The sequence below is a fragment of the Diabrotica virgifera genome, chromosome 8 (assembly GCF_917563875.1).
Source record: "Diabrotica virgifera virgifera chromosome 8, PGI_DIABVI_V3a".
NCBI lineage: Eukaryota > Metazoa > Arthropoda > Insecta > Coleoptera > Chrysomelidae > Diabrotica > Diabrotica virgifera.
This window is the reverse complement of record NC_065450.1, coordinates 108,783,675-108,804,480: the sequence shown is the minus strand read 5'-3', so window position 1 is coordinate 108,804,480 and position 20,806 is coordinate 108,783,675. Positions and strand designations below refer to the sequence as shown.

The 20,806-nt window shown below is 33.0% G+C and overlaps 2 protein-coding genes across 2 annotated transcripts; one reads left to right on the top strand and one right to left on the bottom strand.

Annotated features, from left to right (window-relative positions):
- Positions 1 to 1,964: 1,964 nt before the first annotated feature.
- LOC126889527 (uncharacterized) lies at positions 1,965 to 8,740 on the top strand. The gene is made up of 7 exons (XM_050657877.1): positions 1,965 to 2,250; positions 5,045 to 5,443; positions 5,508 to 5,552; positions 5,796 to 5,873; positions 6,125 to 6,369; positions 6,574 to 6,733; positions 8,592 to 8,740. The coding sequence occupies exons 2-7, from the start codon at positions 5,059 to 5,061 to the stop codon at positions 8,729 to 8,731; spliced, it is 1,053 nt and encodes a 350-aa protein (XP_050513834.1). The 5' UTR covers positions 1,965 to 2,250; positions 5,045 to 5,058; the 3' UTR covers positions 8,732 to 8,740.
- Positions 8,741 to 9,188: 448 nt separating this feature from the next.
- LOC126890233 (zinc finger MYM-type protein 1-like) lies at positions 9,189 to 19,026 on the bottom strand. The gene is made up of 3 exons (XM_050659087.1): positions 18,850 to 19,026; positions 15,847 to 18,166; positions 9,189 to 9,260 (listed from the first exon to the last, which is right to left on the bottom strand). Exons 2-3 carry the CDS (start codon positions 18,136 to 18,138, stop codon positions 9,189 to 9,191), a joined length of 2,364 nt encoding a protein of 787 aa, XP_050515044.1. The 5' UTR covers positions 18,139 to 18,166; positions 18,850 to 19,026.
- Between the last annotated feature and the right edge of the window lie 1,780 nt (positions 19,027 to 20,806).

Here is a 20,806-nt window from a genome sequence, read left to right as displayed (position 1 = left end):
TTTCCCCCCTCTTCTCATCCCTCTGCCCTTTTGGCAGCGGCGGCTCGTGGGTCAATCTTCAGGGGGGTCATTTTGGTTTGAAAACTTCAAACTGTTGATTTTTTAAAGTATTTAAAAGATCTTTTAGCATTTATATTTTAGATAAAAAATACAGACTTAGATAAAACTCAATACTATTTACCCTAGTTTTCCGAAAATTAAATTTGTCTTTTTTTAGAGTAAATCTTTTAAAAAATATAGGAAAAATGGTATGAACAGGTTATTGACTGATATATAGATAGGAATATTTATAGTATAATAAATTGTAAATTTATTAAAACGAAACTTACTTTAAATATTTTTATATTTTAAGTCAATTCTTCTATCCTTTAGTTCTGCAAAATAGTCTATGACCTTCTCATTGAAATTTGGAATGCTCTTGACAAGCGTTTTCTCGATGCTCAGCATAGACAAGGCACTAAGTCTAGGTTGTCCCATCGTATTACGCAGGAATGTTTTTACTCTTTTTAAAGTAGAAAAACATCTCTCACTTTCCACGGTTGTCATAGGGAGTGTGCACAAAATATTTAATAACTTCACTGCTTCAGAAAATGTTTCAGACAAATTCATGTTAATAAAAAGCTGAAGTATGGCTACTGCACCAGCACTATTGCGAAAATCCTCACGACAATATAAGACTTCAAGTTCCGATTTTAGTTTGGAAATATTCACTGTGGGATAATTAGCCGTCACCATTTTTAAAATATTTTGCGGAAAGTTGGTAGTGTATGCTTCAAATTTCTCTATGTAGAATAACTGTGAAATCATGAGATGATCATTGAAACTAAACCTGTGATTTATTTCAGATATAATAATATCACAAATTTCAAGTGCAGTTCGTCGCTTTGGATCCTCTGCAGTAGTTTTTCTTTTTTTTGCTGTTGATGTGCTTGGTACTTCTGATTCCAAAATAGTATTTCTAATTATTTGGATATTGTTGTTAAAAGACAGGATACAATTTTTGACAGATATAACATCAATGTCTCGCATTTGCAATTGTTTAAACAATATATCAACATGGGGCATTATTTTATGGAAAAAATTTAACCAAAATAAAAAATGCTCATCTTCCAAATGTCTTTTTAAACCAGTTGCTTGATTTATATTGTTACCATCTTGCTCCTCATCAATAATTTCCTCTAAGCAAGATTTTAAATCATCTTTATAAGTGTATACAATTTCAACACATTTTGTATTGAAAGCCCATCGAGTAGGCGCAGCTTTAGGTAGCCTTACTTTAACCACTCTATCCAGAACCATCGTACGTTTTGGAGATCGGCCGAAAAAGGACGAAAATCCGTGTAAATTTGCAAAAAATATTTTTATCGGTTTGTGTTGACTCGCCGCTTTTTGGAGGATAAGATTAAATTGATGGGCATAGCAGTGAATGAAGTGTGCATTTGGGTATATTTCTTTAATTTTTGTTTGTACTCCTCCCAGTTTACCGCTCATGACTGATGCACCATCGTAACTTTGGGCAATCAATTTTTCAGGTGCTTCATTAATTTTTAATAATTGAAGTTCTTCCAATATTACATTAGTTAAATGTTGTGCTGTAGTACCTACCCAGATAGCATGCAATATTCCTGGGACATTCTCTCAATGTCCTGAAAAGAATATAAATATTCCGAATATTCCAGGAATATCGGCCGAATATATATATCTTGGACGAATATTCTGTGAATATTCCCAACAGAATATCCATAGAACAATACTATGGGTAAATTCTAAGAATATTTCTCGATGAATATTCTTCAGTAGCACATCCTTAGAATATCTCTCGAGGAATATTCTTTGGGAGCAGATCCCCAGAATATTCTTTTAAGACATTTCTAAAAAGCTAAATAGTAAAGGGCCATGTGTACATAGTGAAAAACCGAAGAAGAATTGACGGTCGTGCTGTCTGCTGTCAAACTTTTGTTTTTGTTCAATGCAATGGAATAGCACAAGTGTATAATGATGTTTATGAAAAAGAAGCAAGTTTAATAGTTGTAGCTTTGTTTTAATCACGTCAAAACATAAACAAGAGAACAAATCAAGTATCTATAATCACTCCATGGTGTATTCTTTGATGTAACACCATTGTTCCATGATCATTTTGGCGGCATCGGCTTGTGGCATCGGCATTCTCCATTCTCGGCAAGCAAAGCAAGCAAGTAGCAATAGGCGACTTTTTAAACAAGCATCGGCCAAAATTTTGTGGATATTAATGTAAGTACAATTTTAAGTTACTTTATAAAATGCCACGAAAGCATACTATGTTAAAACGAAACCGTAATTTTTATCTAAGAACAAATAGGGAAATAGTTCAAGTTCTAAACTATGTTAAGGAAAATGCGGGAACACGTGAAAGTAAAACCACAGTAAAAACTAACTATGATCAAGGATCTTCTAATGAGTTTATTAATGTAGCCTCACAATCTGATATTTCCGATGAATGTATGGGTGATCCAATAATTAATTTAAGTAGTGAGGAGAGTGATTTAGATACAGTAATGTCCAGTAATGAAACAATTCATAATTTAGAAACTGTTCCAAACCAGATTTTAAACTCTGATACTACATTTTTTATTAAACCAAGGAATTCAACAGGGTTCAATAAATTGCGAGACTGGGCCGTTTCATATAGTGTACCCCATTCATCACTCAGAGCTTTGTTAGATATTTTAAGATCCTTTTCCTCAGAAGAAAGTAATAATCTCTCTCAATTACCTCATGATCCAAGAACCTTCTTATACACTCCAAAGTGTACTATTATGAGAAATGTAACTCCCGGTCATTACTGTCATGTTGGTATAGAACAAGGTTTAGAAAATCATTATAAAAAGTTTAATATGAAACCCACAGCTCGAGATTGTATAGAAATAGGTATAAATATTGATGGCCTACCATTGTCAAAAAGCTCAGCTAGTCAAGTTTATCCGATTTTGGGAATAAATAATAAATGTAGTTTAAACAGTCCAGTATTTTTGATAGGGATTTATCACGGATATGAAAAACCTCATGATTTTAACAATTTTTTGTCTGAATTTGTGGATGAGGCAAATAATTTAATTCAAAATGGAGTTGTGGTGTTTGGACAATCCTATGCATTTAAAATTAGTATGTTTTTATTTGATGCAGTTGCAAAGGCTTCGATACTAAAAATTAAAGGACATTCCGGCTACAGTTCATGTACAAAATGTACTCAGGAAGGGGAATATATAAGTGATAGAGTGTGTTTTACAGATTTGAATTTTATTAAAAGAACACATGATAATTTTAGTAAGCAGGATGATTCAGATCATCATACAGGGACTACCATTCTAAGTGAAATTAAAAACATAAATCTAATAACTGATATACCATTAGACTACATGCACCTAATTGCATTAGGAGTTGTAAAAAAAATTGTTTGTGGAATTTGGTGTAACGGGCGACCTCCACATAAACTATCCAGTAGACAAATTGAAAATATATCTGCAAAGTTGGTGGAAATGTCTGGTTATATTCCATCAGAATTTTCTCGTCAACCTCGAACTTTAAAAGAATCAAAACGCTGGAAAGCTACTGAATATAGACAGTTTTTAATTTACACAGGTCCAGTTGTTTTGAAAGATATAATAGAAAAGCAAAAATATCAAAATTTTTTAATGCTTTCCGTTTCAATACATTTATTATTAAGTTTGACAGATAGCAACAATGTAGATGTAATAGATTATGCAGAGGCTTTATTAAGAAAATTTGTCGAAACCGTTCAGAGGTTATATGGTAAACAAATAATGTCACACAATTTTCATAATCTGCTGCATTTAGCTGATGACTGTCGAAAATTTGGTTCATTAGAGAATTTCAGTAATTTTTCTAGTGAAAATTTTTTGCAGAGTTTACTTAAGCAGGTTAGATAGCATGACAAACCTCTTCAGCAAATTATTCGGCGTAATTATGAACTAAACACTAATAAAATTCAATTTACTCCACAAAATAGAAATAAGGAAATTCCTTTCCAATTTTGTTTAGAAAGAGAATATGTAGGGGGTGTTTTAATAGACGATACTACAGGGCCTGAATTTAAAAAAATATGCTTTGAGAAATTTGCATTATCTCTTTCTTTAAAAGATTCTTGTTGCATCCTAAAAGATAAGTCAATTATTGAAATAAAAAATATTGTATATTGCCCTAGATTACATCAGAATGTAGTAATAGGTTCAGAATATCAGAGTAAATCTGACTTTTTTAACATTCCTTGTAATTCATCAAACTTGGATATATTTTTAGTAGAAAATTTAAGTACTTTAAAATATTGGCCAATATCAGATATAGCATTAAAATGCTGTAGAATGCCTTACAATAACAAATTTGTAGTTGCACCTCTACTGCACTGAATAGTAATATATGTAACAATTAAGATGCTTCCTGCATGGTGATTCGGTATTTATTAAGGTTGATCTTACCCTACTGAGAAATGTTCCTTGACCATTTTTTAAATACTTTTTAATTTTCTTTTAAAATTACTTTTAAATAGTCCCAGTTCCAGTTATTTAAAAGAGTTCCATCATATATATTGATTCAGTATAGGCTCGTAGTTAAAATTAGAATAAATTATTATACGTAAACCTTTTACACCAACTAACTCTCAATTACATAAAAAAGAAATTACAAAAAATTGTTAAAAAATGGTGAAGAAATGTTCGTCATTATAGTAAGATCAACCTTAAAGTTGGTTTATTTTTTATTATCAAGAAAGAGTTGTTATATTTGTAGCTTCTGTATTTGTGAAATAAAAAAAGTGGAGATATGCATGCATGTTAGGCTGATATTAAAAAAATTAAAACTGCACCTATGGTTATTTTGGGTATATGCAGCCTGTATTTTATTGTTTTTATTATTTTTATTACCTTATTTATTGAAGAGCACTACTGAATTATTATCAGGAAGCAATCTTATTGCACATAAAATCATAAAATTCTACAATATTTTAATAAGTTACATATCTTTTTTTATGGAACACTGGAAACCTACAAAGAATTTGTTGAAGAAATGCCTTGGGTTGTTTTGAGATTTCCAGAAAGTGAAACAATTGAGGCAGTACCAGCTAAGTGGTATGACAAAGCAAACAAACTTTGTAAATTTCCTCCCGTGGACGATCATACTGAGAAGGAGTTATCCAACTTTATTATTGAAGAATATGACCCCTTAGAGGAATGGCCAATACATGAGGCAGTGTTAGAAAGCCAGACAGAATTTGTACTGTTTAACAAAGCTCACATTAGAGCTAGTAAAGCGTGCAATAGCCAGAATTACAAATCAGATAAAGAAACTGTGTTACCACAAAAGAGACCTCCTAAACCAAGGAAAATAGCGAGCAGTAGTAGTGAGCAGGACTCAGATGGGTCAGATCTGGTTTTTGAACATTCATTTCCTAGTAAGTTGTAAAATTAAAAAGGTGTTATTATAAATTTTAATTTTGTAATTCTATTTTATTGCAGAGTCTAAGAAAGAACAACATGAAAAGTGTACCCCATCTAAATCAAGTGAGCACATTTTTAATAATAAAATAAGTTTTATGAGGTGATGATTCATTTTAACTTGCTGTACTGTAAATATAATATATGATATGAACTCATAGTGTTATAGTCACTTGCATATATCTACCACCAAAGCAAGTGAACTGACAAACGTACCGTTCGACAGATTGGAGTACAAATTCAAGTGCTGTGGCACATTCTTTAATGTGTATTTTTACATAAGCTTTATTTATAACTATGATCTTTTAGGAACTCATCCAAATATTGGATTAGAAAACAAACAGGAAGTAAAAACCGTGCAAGAAACTTCCAAACCCACACCAACAAGTAAGTTATTTTCTAATTGTTATTGAATTTCTAAAATTAAAGACCATTCACATTGTGCTTAAGTACTAATTTCAGTTTATGTATTGGCTGTAAATCAACTTTACAGATGTCAAACTGATTTTTTAACAATTAAAAAAATTGATGGTTTGCGTGAAAACAATATGAATTGTTAACAAAAAGTACGGCTCAATACTACAGTGAAAGCACCTATGTAGTTGCTATTTGGTCAATAATTTTGATTTTTGTTTTAGATGCCAATGCTCAAGAAACTGCAATTTCATATTTAATAAGAATAAAAAGAACGTTAGAATTACAAGAACAAAAACTTAGTGAAATTGACAGAAAAGTGGATGAATTGTCCACTATAATCAGAGGGCAACAAAAAAGTACAGATATAACTGATGATGAAGTTCATAAGAAATTACCTCTATCCACCTTAGAAGAACTAGGAGACGTTGAAAAGCTACTAGAAAATGCTACAAATCTAGACAACTTTGTGAGTGATATTCTTATATTTTTAAAATTTTTCTGAGACTTTGTATTGAAAATATTCAATGTTTATATTCTGACAATTTTTATTTGAGTACGATTCATCTGTATCTATATCAAAAGGAGATTCAAGCGCATTCTCAACAATGAATCACACTCAAATAAAAATTGTTAGACTACAGTTAGAAATCTAATAAGTGACTGTCTGCAGGTTATTTACATGCGTCAGGTGGGAGGTTTTGATTACAAGGAAAGTGTCAGGAGATGCTTGAAAAAAATCTTCAATGATCAATTAGCAGTTATCTACAGTTTTCAAGGTCATAAGGGGAAAAATCCCTTTAATAAGACTCTAATTTGCACTGCCGTAATAAGTGAGTATATATTTTGTTAAAATTTGACAGTTTTGTGTAGAAATAAATCAGATTATTAAACAAGTTTATCAAAAATAATATTCCTCAGTATTATAAGTTTGTTTTATGACCGTCAAATTTTATTTAATTCATTTACTGGGAATCGGTCAGGAATATAAAAAAATTCTGTTGTTTCTGTACGTTTCGGTTTATTTTAATTTAAACCCTTTTCAACAGTTTGTCACCTCAGAGAGGTTATATATAGTCGTTAGTGGTTTCGTGTGTCAAATATAAATAAATAAATATAAATATATTTGACACACGAAACCACTAACGACTAACCTCTATGAGATGGACAAACTGTTGAAAATGGTTTAAATTAAAATAAACCGAAACGTACAGAAACAAAAGAATTTTTTTATATTCCTGACCGATTCCCAGTAAATGAATTAAATAATAATTCCTCAGTATTTATTTTAAATAGAACTCACAGCGAATATTAAAGGAGCAGGCTAAATTTAGAGTTACCAGAAGGCAGCAATTTTCTTAAAATAATACTTGTCATTGATTGTTTCTACATAGAACTTGAAATATGTTTCCCTGTATATAAAGATTTAGTCAAAATAATTAAATATTCTAATGAAAGTTCTTCAACCTACTACAATTGAAAGCGTGAGATAGATAGATAGAAATGTTGGTGAGTTAAAATTGATGTATCAAGTCAAAATCGGAAATACTGTAGCTGTTTTGTAGTACATGACAGGCTATTTTTGACTACCTCTTCCATGAACTTTTATTTGGCAATTTTATATGTAGTAGGGCCATAATACTACATAAAATTGATAAAAGTTTATACATTATTTCCGATTTTAACTTGATACAGTTTACCCAAATAAGCCGGTCATAGTGTATTGGAACTTTCTTATGCAGGGTGCCGCAGGTAAACGGCCGGTTAAAAAGATCTCGAGAATTAAAGATCACTGAAAACTCAAAATTGATATGTACCCTGCATTGATATGTATGTTTCTTATGCACCCTGCATAAGAAAGTTCCAATACACTATGACCGGCTTATTTGGGTAAACTGTATCAAGTTAAAATCGGAAATAATGTATAAACTTTTATCAATTTTATGTAGTATTATGGCCCTACTACATATAAAATTGGCAAATAAAAGTTCATGGAATAGGTAGTCAAAAATAGCCTGTCATGTACCTACTACAAAACAGCTACAGTATTTCCGATTTTGATCATAGGGTGATAAAAATCAATAATTTTAAATTCTAGGAATTTTTTGTTTTATCAGTATTTTGATTATTGTTCAAAATAGCTTACATGTTCCTATCTTAACTTTTTATTTACTATCCATTGCCATTTAATTAAAACAAATACAGGATGGTCAAAAATTCGGAATTCTCGACTACCCTGTATTTGTTTCAATTAAATGTCAATGTATAGTAAATAAAAAGTTAGGATAGGAAAATGTAATCCGTTCTGACCAATAATCAATACTTTTAAAACAAAAAATTCCTAAAATTTAAAAATATCGATTTTTAACACCCTATATCTTCGGAACTATTCACCTTTGGACTTAAATGTGATAGATCAGTGAAATCAGCTCCTAAAGGACAATCTAAAAATGCCATAAAATTCAAGATGTCCCATTAAAAAAAAACAAAGTTATAACCAACTTCCGGTGTAACCGGAAGTAGCAAAAGGATGCTGATTTGTACTAAATAGTTCACCCTTGAAAATCCCTACATTCCAATTCTTAGTTTTCAGTGCCTTTTAATTCTCGAGATCTTTCTAACCAATGGTTTATCTGCCGCACCCTGTATAGATAATCCAAATATGAAAACTAAAATAAATATTTTTTTTAGAATCTATATTGAAACTACATATAGATTGTACATCTAAGGAAGTCGAAGTAGCCATAAGCAAATGGCTGGCAAAAGCCAAAGAGAGGATGAAGAAAAACGAAGAACACACAATTAATTTTAATTTGGAAATAAAGAGTTAATTAATATTAGTTAATATTTTAATATTCTCATTCATATATTTCCCCAAATTGTGCAAAGGTCGCGTGCATACTGATACAGCAAACGCAATTATAGAAAATGTTCAGCGCAGTTTTTCTTTCTTGGTTAATAGAGCGAGTACACATTGGTGAAGCAATACAACCTACAACGTTTTGCTTTACCAATGTGTGTCCTATTAATCGAGAAGAAAAAACCGCTTCTAATACCATTACTCAAAAGTTTTGTTATTAATTATGTTTTTGCTTTATCTGTGTGCACTCGGCCTAATTTACATAAAATATTACTGCAGTGCAAAATGTGCATGCGAATATTCTTTAAATATGTTACTTGGAAAGCCCAGAGAATATTTAAGGAATATCTAGGATATTCCCGAAAGCATTGCCCCTTGAATGTGCGAGCCTGGATATTCATGGATCATTCAAGGAATATCTGCAATATTCATGGTATATTTCCTTGGAGTGCTTCCCCGAATGTACCTGTTTGAATGTCTTTAGGATATCCCGGTAATATCTGAAATATGCGTGGAATATCACTTGAAGATATTCTTTGAATGCGGAACGTTTATATGATATTCATAGAATATCTGGGATATTAGTGGAATATTCTCCAGAGATATCCGTCGGATATCGCTAGGACTGAACAAAACGCTGGTCCTAGGAATATTCTATAAGAATATATATATCTAGGGGACATTCACTGAATATTCCATTATTCTTTTAGGACATTCTATGAATGTCCTATGAATCACATTTTGCTATCTGGGTAGGGGGTTAACAAATTTCCAAAATCTTTCATGTACAATACCAGTTAATACATATCGCAATATGATAATCATCTGCGTTTTATTGGAGCTGTCTGTGGTCTCATCTACTTGAATGGCCACAAAATTTGTCTGGCCAATCTCCTTCATGATATGAGTATGCACAATGGCTAACATTGATTCTAAAATATCGTTCTGAATTGTTTTCGATGTTCCTTTAAATACTGTACTTTTTTCAATGTGTTCTTTAAACATTAAATCCAGTTCAGAAACAAAATCGATAAGGCCCAGAAAAATTCCACGATTATTGGAGCTGTCACTTTCGTCATGACCGCGCAATGCAATTTCGAAAACTCCACAAAATTTTACACAGTCGATTAGTTTGTTTAAAATATACCTATTTTTAGATACCAATTCATTAAAGTCATGCACAGATTTACGATATACACTATCAAGTTGCTGTCTTATGTTAACACGTCCTAAACTTGCGTAACTCATTGATGAATTTATATGAGTAGTTGAAGAGGCATGTTTTGTAATTTTCACTTTTAAATGCTTAATGTCAGTTACTCCATTTTTCGCCCATACAGCGTCATTCGAAAACAGTAAACACGGATAGCAAAAAAATGCATTTCTCACACTGCAGCCACAAATCCAATCACACAAATTGTACATTGATTCTTTAAAATATCTTTGAATGTCCTTACCCCTATCCTTTGTTGTTTGTTTTAAATTCATGTTTGGTTTTGGTCGACCACTTTCTTTTTTCTCAAGCCGCCGTTCATAATTTAGTGTTCCAGCAGATTTTAAGGCAATTATTTCGTCAACAACACTCATCTTGTTTTTGTTACAATCACAAAAAAATCCAACAAAACAAAATAAATTACGCAAATACGCCGCGATCGATATAGACCTGCCGTGAAGTGCGGTCAGCAGACGGTAACTAACTAAACGTGAGGCCGTCGACTCTACTAGAGGTATACGACGGAAAGGTCACTCCCACTCTCGCCCACGAAATTGCTATCTGCCGTCTCTTTTCTATTTTACATGCATTTGTCCATAAGCCATAAGAACTGTATATAGACAATTTAAAATACGGCCCAGCCACGGGCTTGTGTATAGCGCGAGGCGCGACGTTATTATATCTATTATATTTGTTTTGCCAATGCAGACTGCTGAGAGAGAATTTTATATTTCAGAGTGAAGTTTTAGATAAAAGATATTTTTAATAAAATTGGTATTTTTATGAGATTATTTTAGGGGGGTCATTGACCAATTGACACCTCACGTTGCCTCCGCGCTTGTTGTTGTTGAGAGGGCTTAAAGTTTTTGTTTTTATTGTTTTTTTTTTCTTCTTCTAATATATCACACTGCATTTTTTCTAACTTTTAGGGTCCGGCACACCCGTTTGTACAGTTGGTTGGTGGGATAGCAGCACCCACATCTAGCTTTTTACCTTCCGATTTTGTTTTTTTTCGTTTTCTTTGTTGTTCTACTGACTAGAACACACAGAGTCAATTCTCCTATGCGATATAGTCGCATGTTTTTCTGCCAGTATGTTCGTGTGTCCGATTTCGCCGAACCGGCAGATTAACATTGGAAGTTGACTCTTTGCGATTGAGACGGAAGCTATCTTCCTGCGTCTCTCGCCTTATCCTCCGTCAAAAGAAAGTTCGTTGGTTTCGAACTGACGTCGAGGAAACCTTGTGTCAAATAGGAGTCCGGCCTCCACAAGGATTCGACACATTTGTCTATCTATAACTTGTCTTTGCGCCTGGAAGTGCGGATATACTCCGCAAAAGCGCACTTTGGCTATGTTTCGTCGTTGTAAATAAATTTATTTGGTGGGTTTATCAGAAGTTCTGCCCTTCTGACACCGTTTCGTTGTAACTATGCAGCGTTATATGCGGCCTAAGTCCGTATCTGCATAGTTTTGTTAGACATCTCTTATGCATATGTCTAACCGTTGTACATACATACACGTCTAGATGGATTTTTGGCTCTCAGAATTTTACTGTTTTATTGTTACTTTGCTGAAAACTTTTCTAAGTCATGAAATTCAATTTTTCTCACTAAATTCTTTTAAGTCAATTATTTTAATTTTTTGCAAAAATTTTTACAAGTCCATTATTTTACATTTACTTTTTTAATTTTCACTAAAATTTTTCTAAGTCTCTGACTTCGCATTTTTTGTTGTATGAAAATTTTTCTAAGTCCGTAAAATGATAGTTGTTTTTCACTAAAATTTTTCTAAGTTGATTGAATTTTGTCCTAACGAAAAATTTTACAAGTCGCTTGTGACTTTCGAAAAGTTTTCTAAGTTTAAAAGTTTTTCTTTACCTTTGCCAAAAATCCGTCTAAGTCGCTTGTTTAATAATTAATTTTTTTTTACTACCACTAGTTACTAACGTTTATATTCTGCCTTTTACCACTATTTCTATTAAGATTAGATCGCAAACCGAAATTTTTCTTTTTTTCACATACGTAAAATTTGAGTTTATATTAAAAGTACATTTAGGATGTGCTTTCATGTCGTTTTCTACGATCCACCTTGGTGGATGAATCCTCCCTGAAGGATGTTGTCCAGGTCGAGATCGTCTTCTCCGTGTGTACAATTACTCTAAACTTGCGTTAGTGGGATGTGTCATAATCGGTCTGTTCGGGGCAGCTGAGAACTGGACACACCCACTTGATGATGGACCTCCTCCGTGGTACCCGGTGGACGGTGTATGGCCACCTCCACCGTGTAGTTTCGTATCGACCTGGTGCTTTAGGGCGGATATACGAAAATTTTTTTTTTATGTTCGACTTATCTTAGACGTTTAATTATTTTTTATTTTACGTTAGATTCTATTGTAAACCTACCTTAGACGTTTCTTCTTGCGTCTTGAGCTTGAACTTTGAACTGAAATTAATGTTAGGGTCCTTATTATTATTTAAGCGTAACCTATAAGCGTGGTGTCAACTGTTCTTTTTTTTTATATACACCCTGTAAACTTTACTCAATAGTATTCGACATTGTAAGATTTTACTAAATAAGCGATTTTTTTTTGAATTCTACATGACGAAAAGAAAACATTTATTCGAATTTTTTTGACACTTTAGGGAAACCTCTAAATAAAGGTTCTACCCATTGTTTCCCTAAAGTTGTCGCACTACTTCTAATTTTTATGTAATTTTACGAAACATTTGTTCGAATTTTAATTTTTTTTTTGACACTTTAGGGAAACCTCTAAATAAAGGTTCTACCCATTGTTTCCCTAAAGTTGTCGTACTATTTTTAATTTTCATCTAATTTTTACGAATTTTTTTACCTACATTGTATGTTCTTTTTTAAATAAAAGACAAGGCAGCACAGGTTCTTGGCAGCAGGGGGGGTGTCATCAAATCGCGTATATCTCCACGTTTGATTTTTCCTAGCCTCCGCCCACCAGCCAGGAAGCTTCCTGATTGGTCGGTTTTTGCTTTGCTAATTTTATTGCGTCTTATTTTAATACTTCGGAGGGTATAAATTAAAGTGAATTTTCTAATTCTCTCTCTTACTTCGCCTAACCTTCGTCGTAACGAGCGCTCCTACGAGCTGGGGCTTCGGCCTCCACATCGGCCTTTGGCCGTTTCACAGGCGAAATGCCTCGTGTTTGAGATCCTGTGCTGCTGCTTTTTCATCCATTCAACTGTGCTGTTTATTTATTCACCACCTAGAACCCTCTTGCCTTTCAGGGTGCTAGATTGAAGCAAAACACCGTAAAAGATACGCCTAGAAAGGCATCCTACGAGAGGAAACACTAACCTCTCACCTAGGACACAGCACAACCTTCCTACGACTACAGGAATGGAGAGCATCTTGGAGGTAGGCTTCTCTACAATTACCTACAAGCCATATTTTTACACCCCCAGATGACAATAGCAAAAGATTTTATGATTGAAAAATTTGATGGAAAAAATATAAACGCAAACCAATGGCTATCTGAATTTGAAAGAGAATGCGAACGTTGTTTAATACTAGAAGAAAAGAAAAAGATTGAAATTTTAAAATTTTTCCTTGAAAAGGCAAGTATAGACTGTACAGCTGTATGATACTAAAATTTACAGTAGAATCAGATTGGGAAGACTGGAAAAATAATTTTTGTGAAACTTTTGGAAGTAAAGGGTGGTCTCAAATCCGATATGCTCACACATTTAAATACCAGACTGGTTCCTTATTAGAATATGCACTAAAAAAGGAAAAGCTACTATTGCAGGTGAGTAAATCCATTGACACAAGCACATTAATAGATTTAATAGCCATTGGCCTACCAAATAATGTTGCAGATAAAATTGATAGAGAAATATTAACCCAAGATTTGTACAATGAGATAGGTAAACTTGAACACCTTGCAACTAGAAGTCTAATGAAAAAGAAAAAATATGCAGAAAATAAATTCAGCCAATCAGAGGAAAAAACTCCTTGTAAAATATGTGAAAATGCAAATAGAGGAAAACGGTTCCATTCTGAGGAGAATTGCTGGTTTAAAGAAAAAAAAGATAAAGCTGGTCAAGTGAGGACAATAAATCACAATGCACTGTTAGAAGTGGAATTGAGCAACGAGAATCCAAAAAACTTACAATAATACCATTAATTGTGTTCAACGTAAAAATAAACAACATACTGAATGTGAATGCACTGTATGATCCAGGATCCAATGTGTCACTGATAAATTCAAAAATATTGAAAATAAAATAGAAGGAATGGAATAATAAACATTCAGTTAATCTAAACACAATTAATGGTAGTTCAAAAACAAAAGGTATGGTTACATTAAAATTAAAAATTTTAGACGTTGAAAAAGAAATGAATGTTTTTGTTATAGAAAATGAAGAATTTAAGTATGATTTTTTAGCTGGTTTGGACTGTTGTTTAAAATTTAATATAAGTCACAATGAGAGACTAGAGATTATACATAACAATGATAGAAATATAGAATCACCAGAAAAAGGTAAATATGTCAAATAAAATATAAAATAGAATGTATAGGTATCAAAGAAATATGTCAAAAGAGAATATAAAATTAATTTCAATGAAAATTTAAACATTGATCAGTTTGAAATAGAAAAAAATCATCTGGATTTAGATAAACAAGTTGAAATTGAAGAAATAATTGATAAATATGCAACGGTATTTGCCAAGGATAAATATGATGTTGGTACAGTTAAAGATTATGAAGCCCACATTGATCTAATGGTAGAAAAATACTGTTACAAACGCCCCTACAGATGCACAATGGAGGACAGAAAAGAGATAGAAAATCAAGTAGCAAAATTATTGGAAAAGGGTTTAATTGAAGAATCATATAGTCCTTTTGCTGCTCCTGTTACATTGGCATATAAAAAAGAAGAGGGGAAAAATCAAGACTGTGTATAGACTTTACGAGAACTTAACAAAATAGTCACACCTCAATCACAGCCTTTTCCATTGATAGAAGATTTAATAATAAAAACAGTAAACTGTAATTACTTTACAACATTAGATATTAACTCTGCATTCTGGTCAATTCCAATGAAAATTGAAGATAAACATAAAACAGCATTTGTAACACAAGAGGGACACTTCCAATGGACCTGTCTACCATTTGGATTGAAGACATCACCAGCCATTTTCCAAAGAATACTGAGTAACATAATAAGAAAATATAAAATGTCAGATTTTGCAATAAACTTTATTGATGATATTATAATATTCTCAAAGACATTCACAGATCACATTTCACATATATCTTTATTATTGGAAACAATTATGAAAGAAGGGTTTAAACTAAAATTCTCAAAATGCTCATTTGCGAAAAATAGTGCAAAATATTTGGGTCATATAATCGAAAAGAATTCGGTGAGACAGTGCCGGATTTATATTGTTTACGAGTGTAGGCCACTTTATTTGCGCCGCCCCATGTACCTTACTAAAATAATAATTTTCCATATGTAGTAAGAAACGAACTAAGGTTGATCAAAATAATGAATTAGTCATTAGGAAGGGCTTAAGGAAACAATAATTACAATTTTTTACGGGACTTTTTAATAGCAAAATCATTTATAATATCATCATAGTTTATAAGTAGTGTTCATTATCTCTGCTTCTATGTAGAGAAGAGCCAAAGAATTCATTTTTTCTTGAGACAATGAAGACCTTTGATAATTTTTTACTCGTTTTAAACAGGAAAAACTTCTTTCCCCAGAGCAATTCGTAGCCGGAGTCGAAAGTGCGATGCGGAGAACTATATCTAAGTTAGGGTAAACATTAGACAGCGAGTGATTCCTCAAAAACGTTGAGAGACTGAGCAATGAGTTTGATCTAGGCTTCACTGCACATTCTGCAACATTACTAGAGGAAATGTAACTGTGAAAATGCACACATTCTTGAACCAAATCTTCCTCTAAATCATTGGTATAATATTTCACCAGCGACTGGGCTTTTTCGGTAACTATTTGTGTTGAAAATTCAGTAATTTTTGTTAAAAATAAAAACTTTTCTTTAAAGTTTAAGTAAGCATTATGCCTTCTTTCTATTTCAGCCCTCAGTCTATCAAGGATGACCAAAAAGGTGTCCACTCTGAAAAAATCTCTGGAGCCGTAGGGTGTTTCAGGTTCTTCATTCGATGTTTCATCCGTCATTTTTTTTCTTTTAGGTTGCCTCTTTATTTCACCTTGATATTGCTTAAGAGCGCTCATCTCAATTGCTTTTTCTTCAAAATAGTCAAAGTTGTCTCGTTCTGCTATTGTAAACTCTACTAGAGATCCATAGAGATCAGATACCGTCAAAACATCTACAGATGAGCTCTGAATCTGAATACTTACTTTATTTAATCTCTCCAAAATAGCATTCCAAAATACGACCATGAAAGCAGTTTCAAGTTTTTCTAATTTAATGCGAATTCCTTTTGCCTCATTTCGCGGGACGGGTTTCTCTGTAGTGTCATTTTCAATAATTTTTAAAACTGTTACTACTTCATCCCAAAAATCTCTTAGACTTTTACAGGCATCTGCTCTAGCCGACCAACGAGTTAGATTCACTCTCTTGAGCCTCTTTCCTCTTCCTATCTCATTTATCAGTTTTTTCCAACGTTCGGTTGACTTCACGAAGAAAGTATATACCTCCTCCAGCAACATGAAAAAGCGGCAGGCTTCTGGACAAGACTCAGCGGCCGAGGTTCCCACCAAATTCAGTGAATGAGCTGCACAAGGAACAAACATGGCAAATGGTGCTTGTTCTTGAATTTTAGCTTGTAAACCATTGTAAATCCCTGACATGTTAGAGGCATTATCATAAGATTGACCACGGCAATCTTTGAGATTAATGTTTAACTGTTCTAGCTCTATAGTAATGGCATCAAACATTTCTTGAGCTTTGTGTCCTACAGAAGGTAAGAATTTGATAAATCTTTCACATGGTTCTCCGTTATCTAAAACATATCGAATGACAAGCGTTAGCTGATCTATATGTGCTGCATCCGGTGTTGAGTCCACAATCAAAGAAAAGTACTTTGCTTTTTTTATCTCATTACTAATGTATATTAATACTTTTTCAGCCATTAAAGAAATAAATTCGTCACAAACAGTTTTCGATAGGTAACTAGTTGTTCCTGATCCTTGGTTTGCATATCTTTCAATGTGTTTAGCTAGTAATGGGTCAAATTCTGCTATTAATTCCAGAAGCATAATGTAATTTCCACTATGCTGGTCACCATACTTTTCATTACTTCCTCTAAAAGCGAGACCTCTAGAAGCTAATCCTTTTATAACAGCAACAACCCTCTTTAAAATGTTCTTCCAGTAAGAAATTTCTTCGTTAAGTTGGATAGTTAAGGAAGATTGGATATTGCCGTGAATCACACTTCTAGCTCTTAAAGCGAGAATGCATGATTTATGACTTGGAGAGTTTTCGTGTTGAGCTACTCGAACTTCTGCATTCTTCCAATCATTGAAGCCTTGCTCGTCAAACTGTGTCTTGTTCTCAAAAGATCCAAAGGCCATACAGGGTCCACAAAATACCGAGCTTTTGCTTTCCGAATAGACGAGCCAATTCCTTTCTTTAACTTCATTATTCTTCATTTTTCTGTAAAATATATTTTTTGGTAAATAACGGCGATGATCGGAATACATTCTTCCACTTTTTGTGAAATCACAGGACTTGTTTTGTTCAAAACCATTTCTGGCAATAATATCTCTCGTTAAATCGTTTATTTCCCATAAGGCTGGATCTGTGTTTAGTTTTGTTATTGAATGAATTTCAGTTGATGTCGTAACTATAGCCACTTCTTCGTTATCTGACTTTGAATAACACTTACTTGTTGAAGGTATTTCGGTGTCAGAATCAGGAGGATGAACAAGTTTTACTGGACACGACTGATTTGACTGTTTTTGATGGTACAGGCTCTTCACCTCAACCGGAACAGAACCTTGTTCATGTTGATTTTCCTTATTATTACTAATCCCCGAGTTCTCTTGTGCATTACGTAAACCCTCGTTGCTGTTTTCACTCTTAAAAAAAGCTTCTATTTTCCTGGTCTTCTGAAGTGCGTGTTCTTGTTTATCTTTTTTTATTTTGGCATTTTTTCTGTACTCAGCACCGCTAAGTCTTTTCCTTCCATCACTCATTTTCCGTCAGTTTGAGGACGCTATCAATCTGTAAAAAGAAAAAAGACGTGAATAACTGCGCCAGTGTGTGCGCCAACTAGAAAACGTCATGACATGTCTCAAATTTTAATATATTCTACCACAATATTGTCTTTCTATCTTCTATATTTTCGTTAGAGAACGGGTAGGGGAAAGGGACATAATTCAATGTTTAAAGTGTAAACTTTGGGCACATGCTGAATGTACCGAATTAAAAGAATCTAAATTTAAGATGAGGTCTTGTTGTCACTGTACCATTTAGTTGCATTTTTGTTATTAAACTATTTTTCTTTCATAATATTACATTTAGTTTTTATGTAGAGGGTAGAGGTACCTCGTGATCTTACCCACATTAGTTTGTCAACTTAACTCCATGTGTGGGTATGATAACGAACTGAACACGTTTTATATTTATTTTTCCAAATTTTTAAAAAATATATGTATTTAATAAAAAAATACATAAATCAGTTACAAAACGTATAAACTTAATAAGTTTGCAAAAAAATATTTTTATTTTTCTTAAAGAACGTCAAAATTTAATTTTAAGTCTTATATTCGTCAACTTACCCTCCTTTCCCCTACTTAGTAAGAAGGTAGGCAGGTATCTTTCATTTTAATGAGGCAAAATTTTCATTTAATGAGTGTAAATGATAAAAATATATTAGAGTATTGCTACCATTGTGTAGAACTTACCTATTTCAACAGAAACTTTCACCAACAAAGTATAAATGATTAAATAAATATAAATAAATAAATAATTATTGAGAATCACTGATTTTTTCTTCAGAAGTAAGTAGTCGTTATGTGTTTTGTATAGATAATAGCGAGGCGACTCGAGCATAGCGTATGCAATCGATGCTTGCAAAACACTGCCGCTTTGAACTGTGCACTGTGCGGGCGGTTTGTCGAATGTCGAGCGCGGGTAGGAAATGGAGGTGGTTCGGCTCATGTTCGGCTGCATTGAGTCACTGCTCCCGCCGCGTCGTCGCCCCGCTGCTGTTATCTATCAGTCAGATAGAGTCACACAATAATAGTATAGTTACGGTGACCATATCTTTTTAAAAAAAAATAAGTACAAAAAACAAAAATGTATTAAAAACGCAAAATGTATCTTGTTATTGGACAAATATAACTTTTTGGCATTAAAAATAAATAAACTATGTAGCTAACCATAAAAAATTATATCAATTAAACTAAACATAACACATTATATTAACTTTGAAAAAGTTACAAGCCTGTAATTAAGAGTTTTTAGATGAGTGACCTAGAATAGCCTCATCTTCTTCCGGTTTTCTGCATCATTCATATTTTTCTGAACTTAAATAATTTAATTTAAGAAGGTCCGTCTTCGACTGAAGTAAATGAAACATTTCATACAAGTCTCATCAAAATTTGCGTACACCAGCATCGCTGCCTTGAGAGTGGATATGGAAATTTGTGACTTCCGACGTCCAATAATTATTTATTACAGAAAATAAACGCACGATAGCCGCACCAGTACCCGGAAGACAAAAAATAAATTCGCATAATATTTGTAAGTTTTTCAGTTTGAATTGATCTACACCATGGACGTATAAATAAAGATTTTTAATTATAAAGATCTTTATTTATACGTTCATGATCTACATACTTAAAAACTTCAAGCCATCGATCCTGACTATTTTTTTCTTCTCTGTTCCACTCAGAAATTTTTTCACTTGTAGCCACGTCTTTCAAAATTCCCAGTTCGTCAAAGAGTTGATCTTCATTTAACATGGTTGCCTTGATATACAATTTAAAAGCTTCGAGATAATAACAAACATTGTTCCGTGTTATTTCACTTCTTAAATCTATCCTTTTGAATAGTTTAAATTCATGAACATTTGTACTCCAGTTTTCTAGATATGTTACACATTTCGTGTAAAAATGTGTAACTTGTGCAGTGAAGTTTTGTGCACGACCACCGCACCATAAGCCTGATGTCTCACACACTTAAAATGTTTTTAAAGATCATTCATAAACGCATTTACCAAACACTTGATATGGATATTGAAGAAACCCACTTTGGATTCCGTAGAGGCGTAGGTACCCGTGAAGCTCTGTTTGCATTCAACCTACTAATCCAGAGATGCTTGGATGTGAACCAGGATATGTACGTCTGTTTCATAGATTACAACAAGGCTTTCGATAAAGTCCGCCACAAAGAGCTAATGGACGTCCTCAAAGCAAAACAATTACAATACATTAACCTTTGAATTATAACAAATCTGTATTAAGTATAAACAGCAGGCACACATACGCATTAACCAACATACATCAGAAGAGTTCGAAATTAAAAGAGGAGTACGGCAGGGGTGTGTATTGTCACTACTACTATTCAGTGCATACTCTGAAGAAATTATGAAAAAAGCTCTAGAGGGAGGAACAGTAGGAATAAAGGTAAATGTAACGCCAACTAACAACATTAGATATGCGAACGATACTATCATAATAGCGGACAATCTCCAAGACCTCCAAAAGCTAATGAACAAGATAGTTGAGTATGGAGAAGAATATGGATTATCAAGAAAACTAAATTTATGAGGATATCAAAAACCCAAAGTAATGATAAAAGCCTGACAATTAAAGGTAAAACTTTAGAACGAACAAGTTGAAAACTAAAACTATCTTG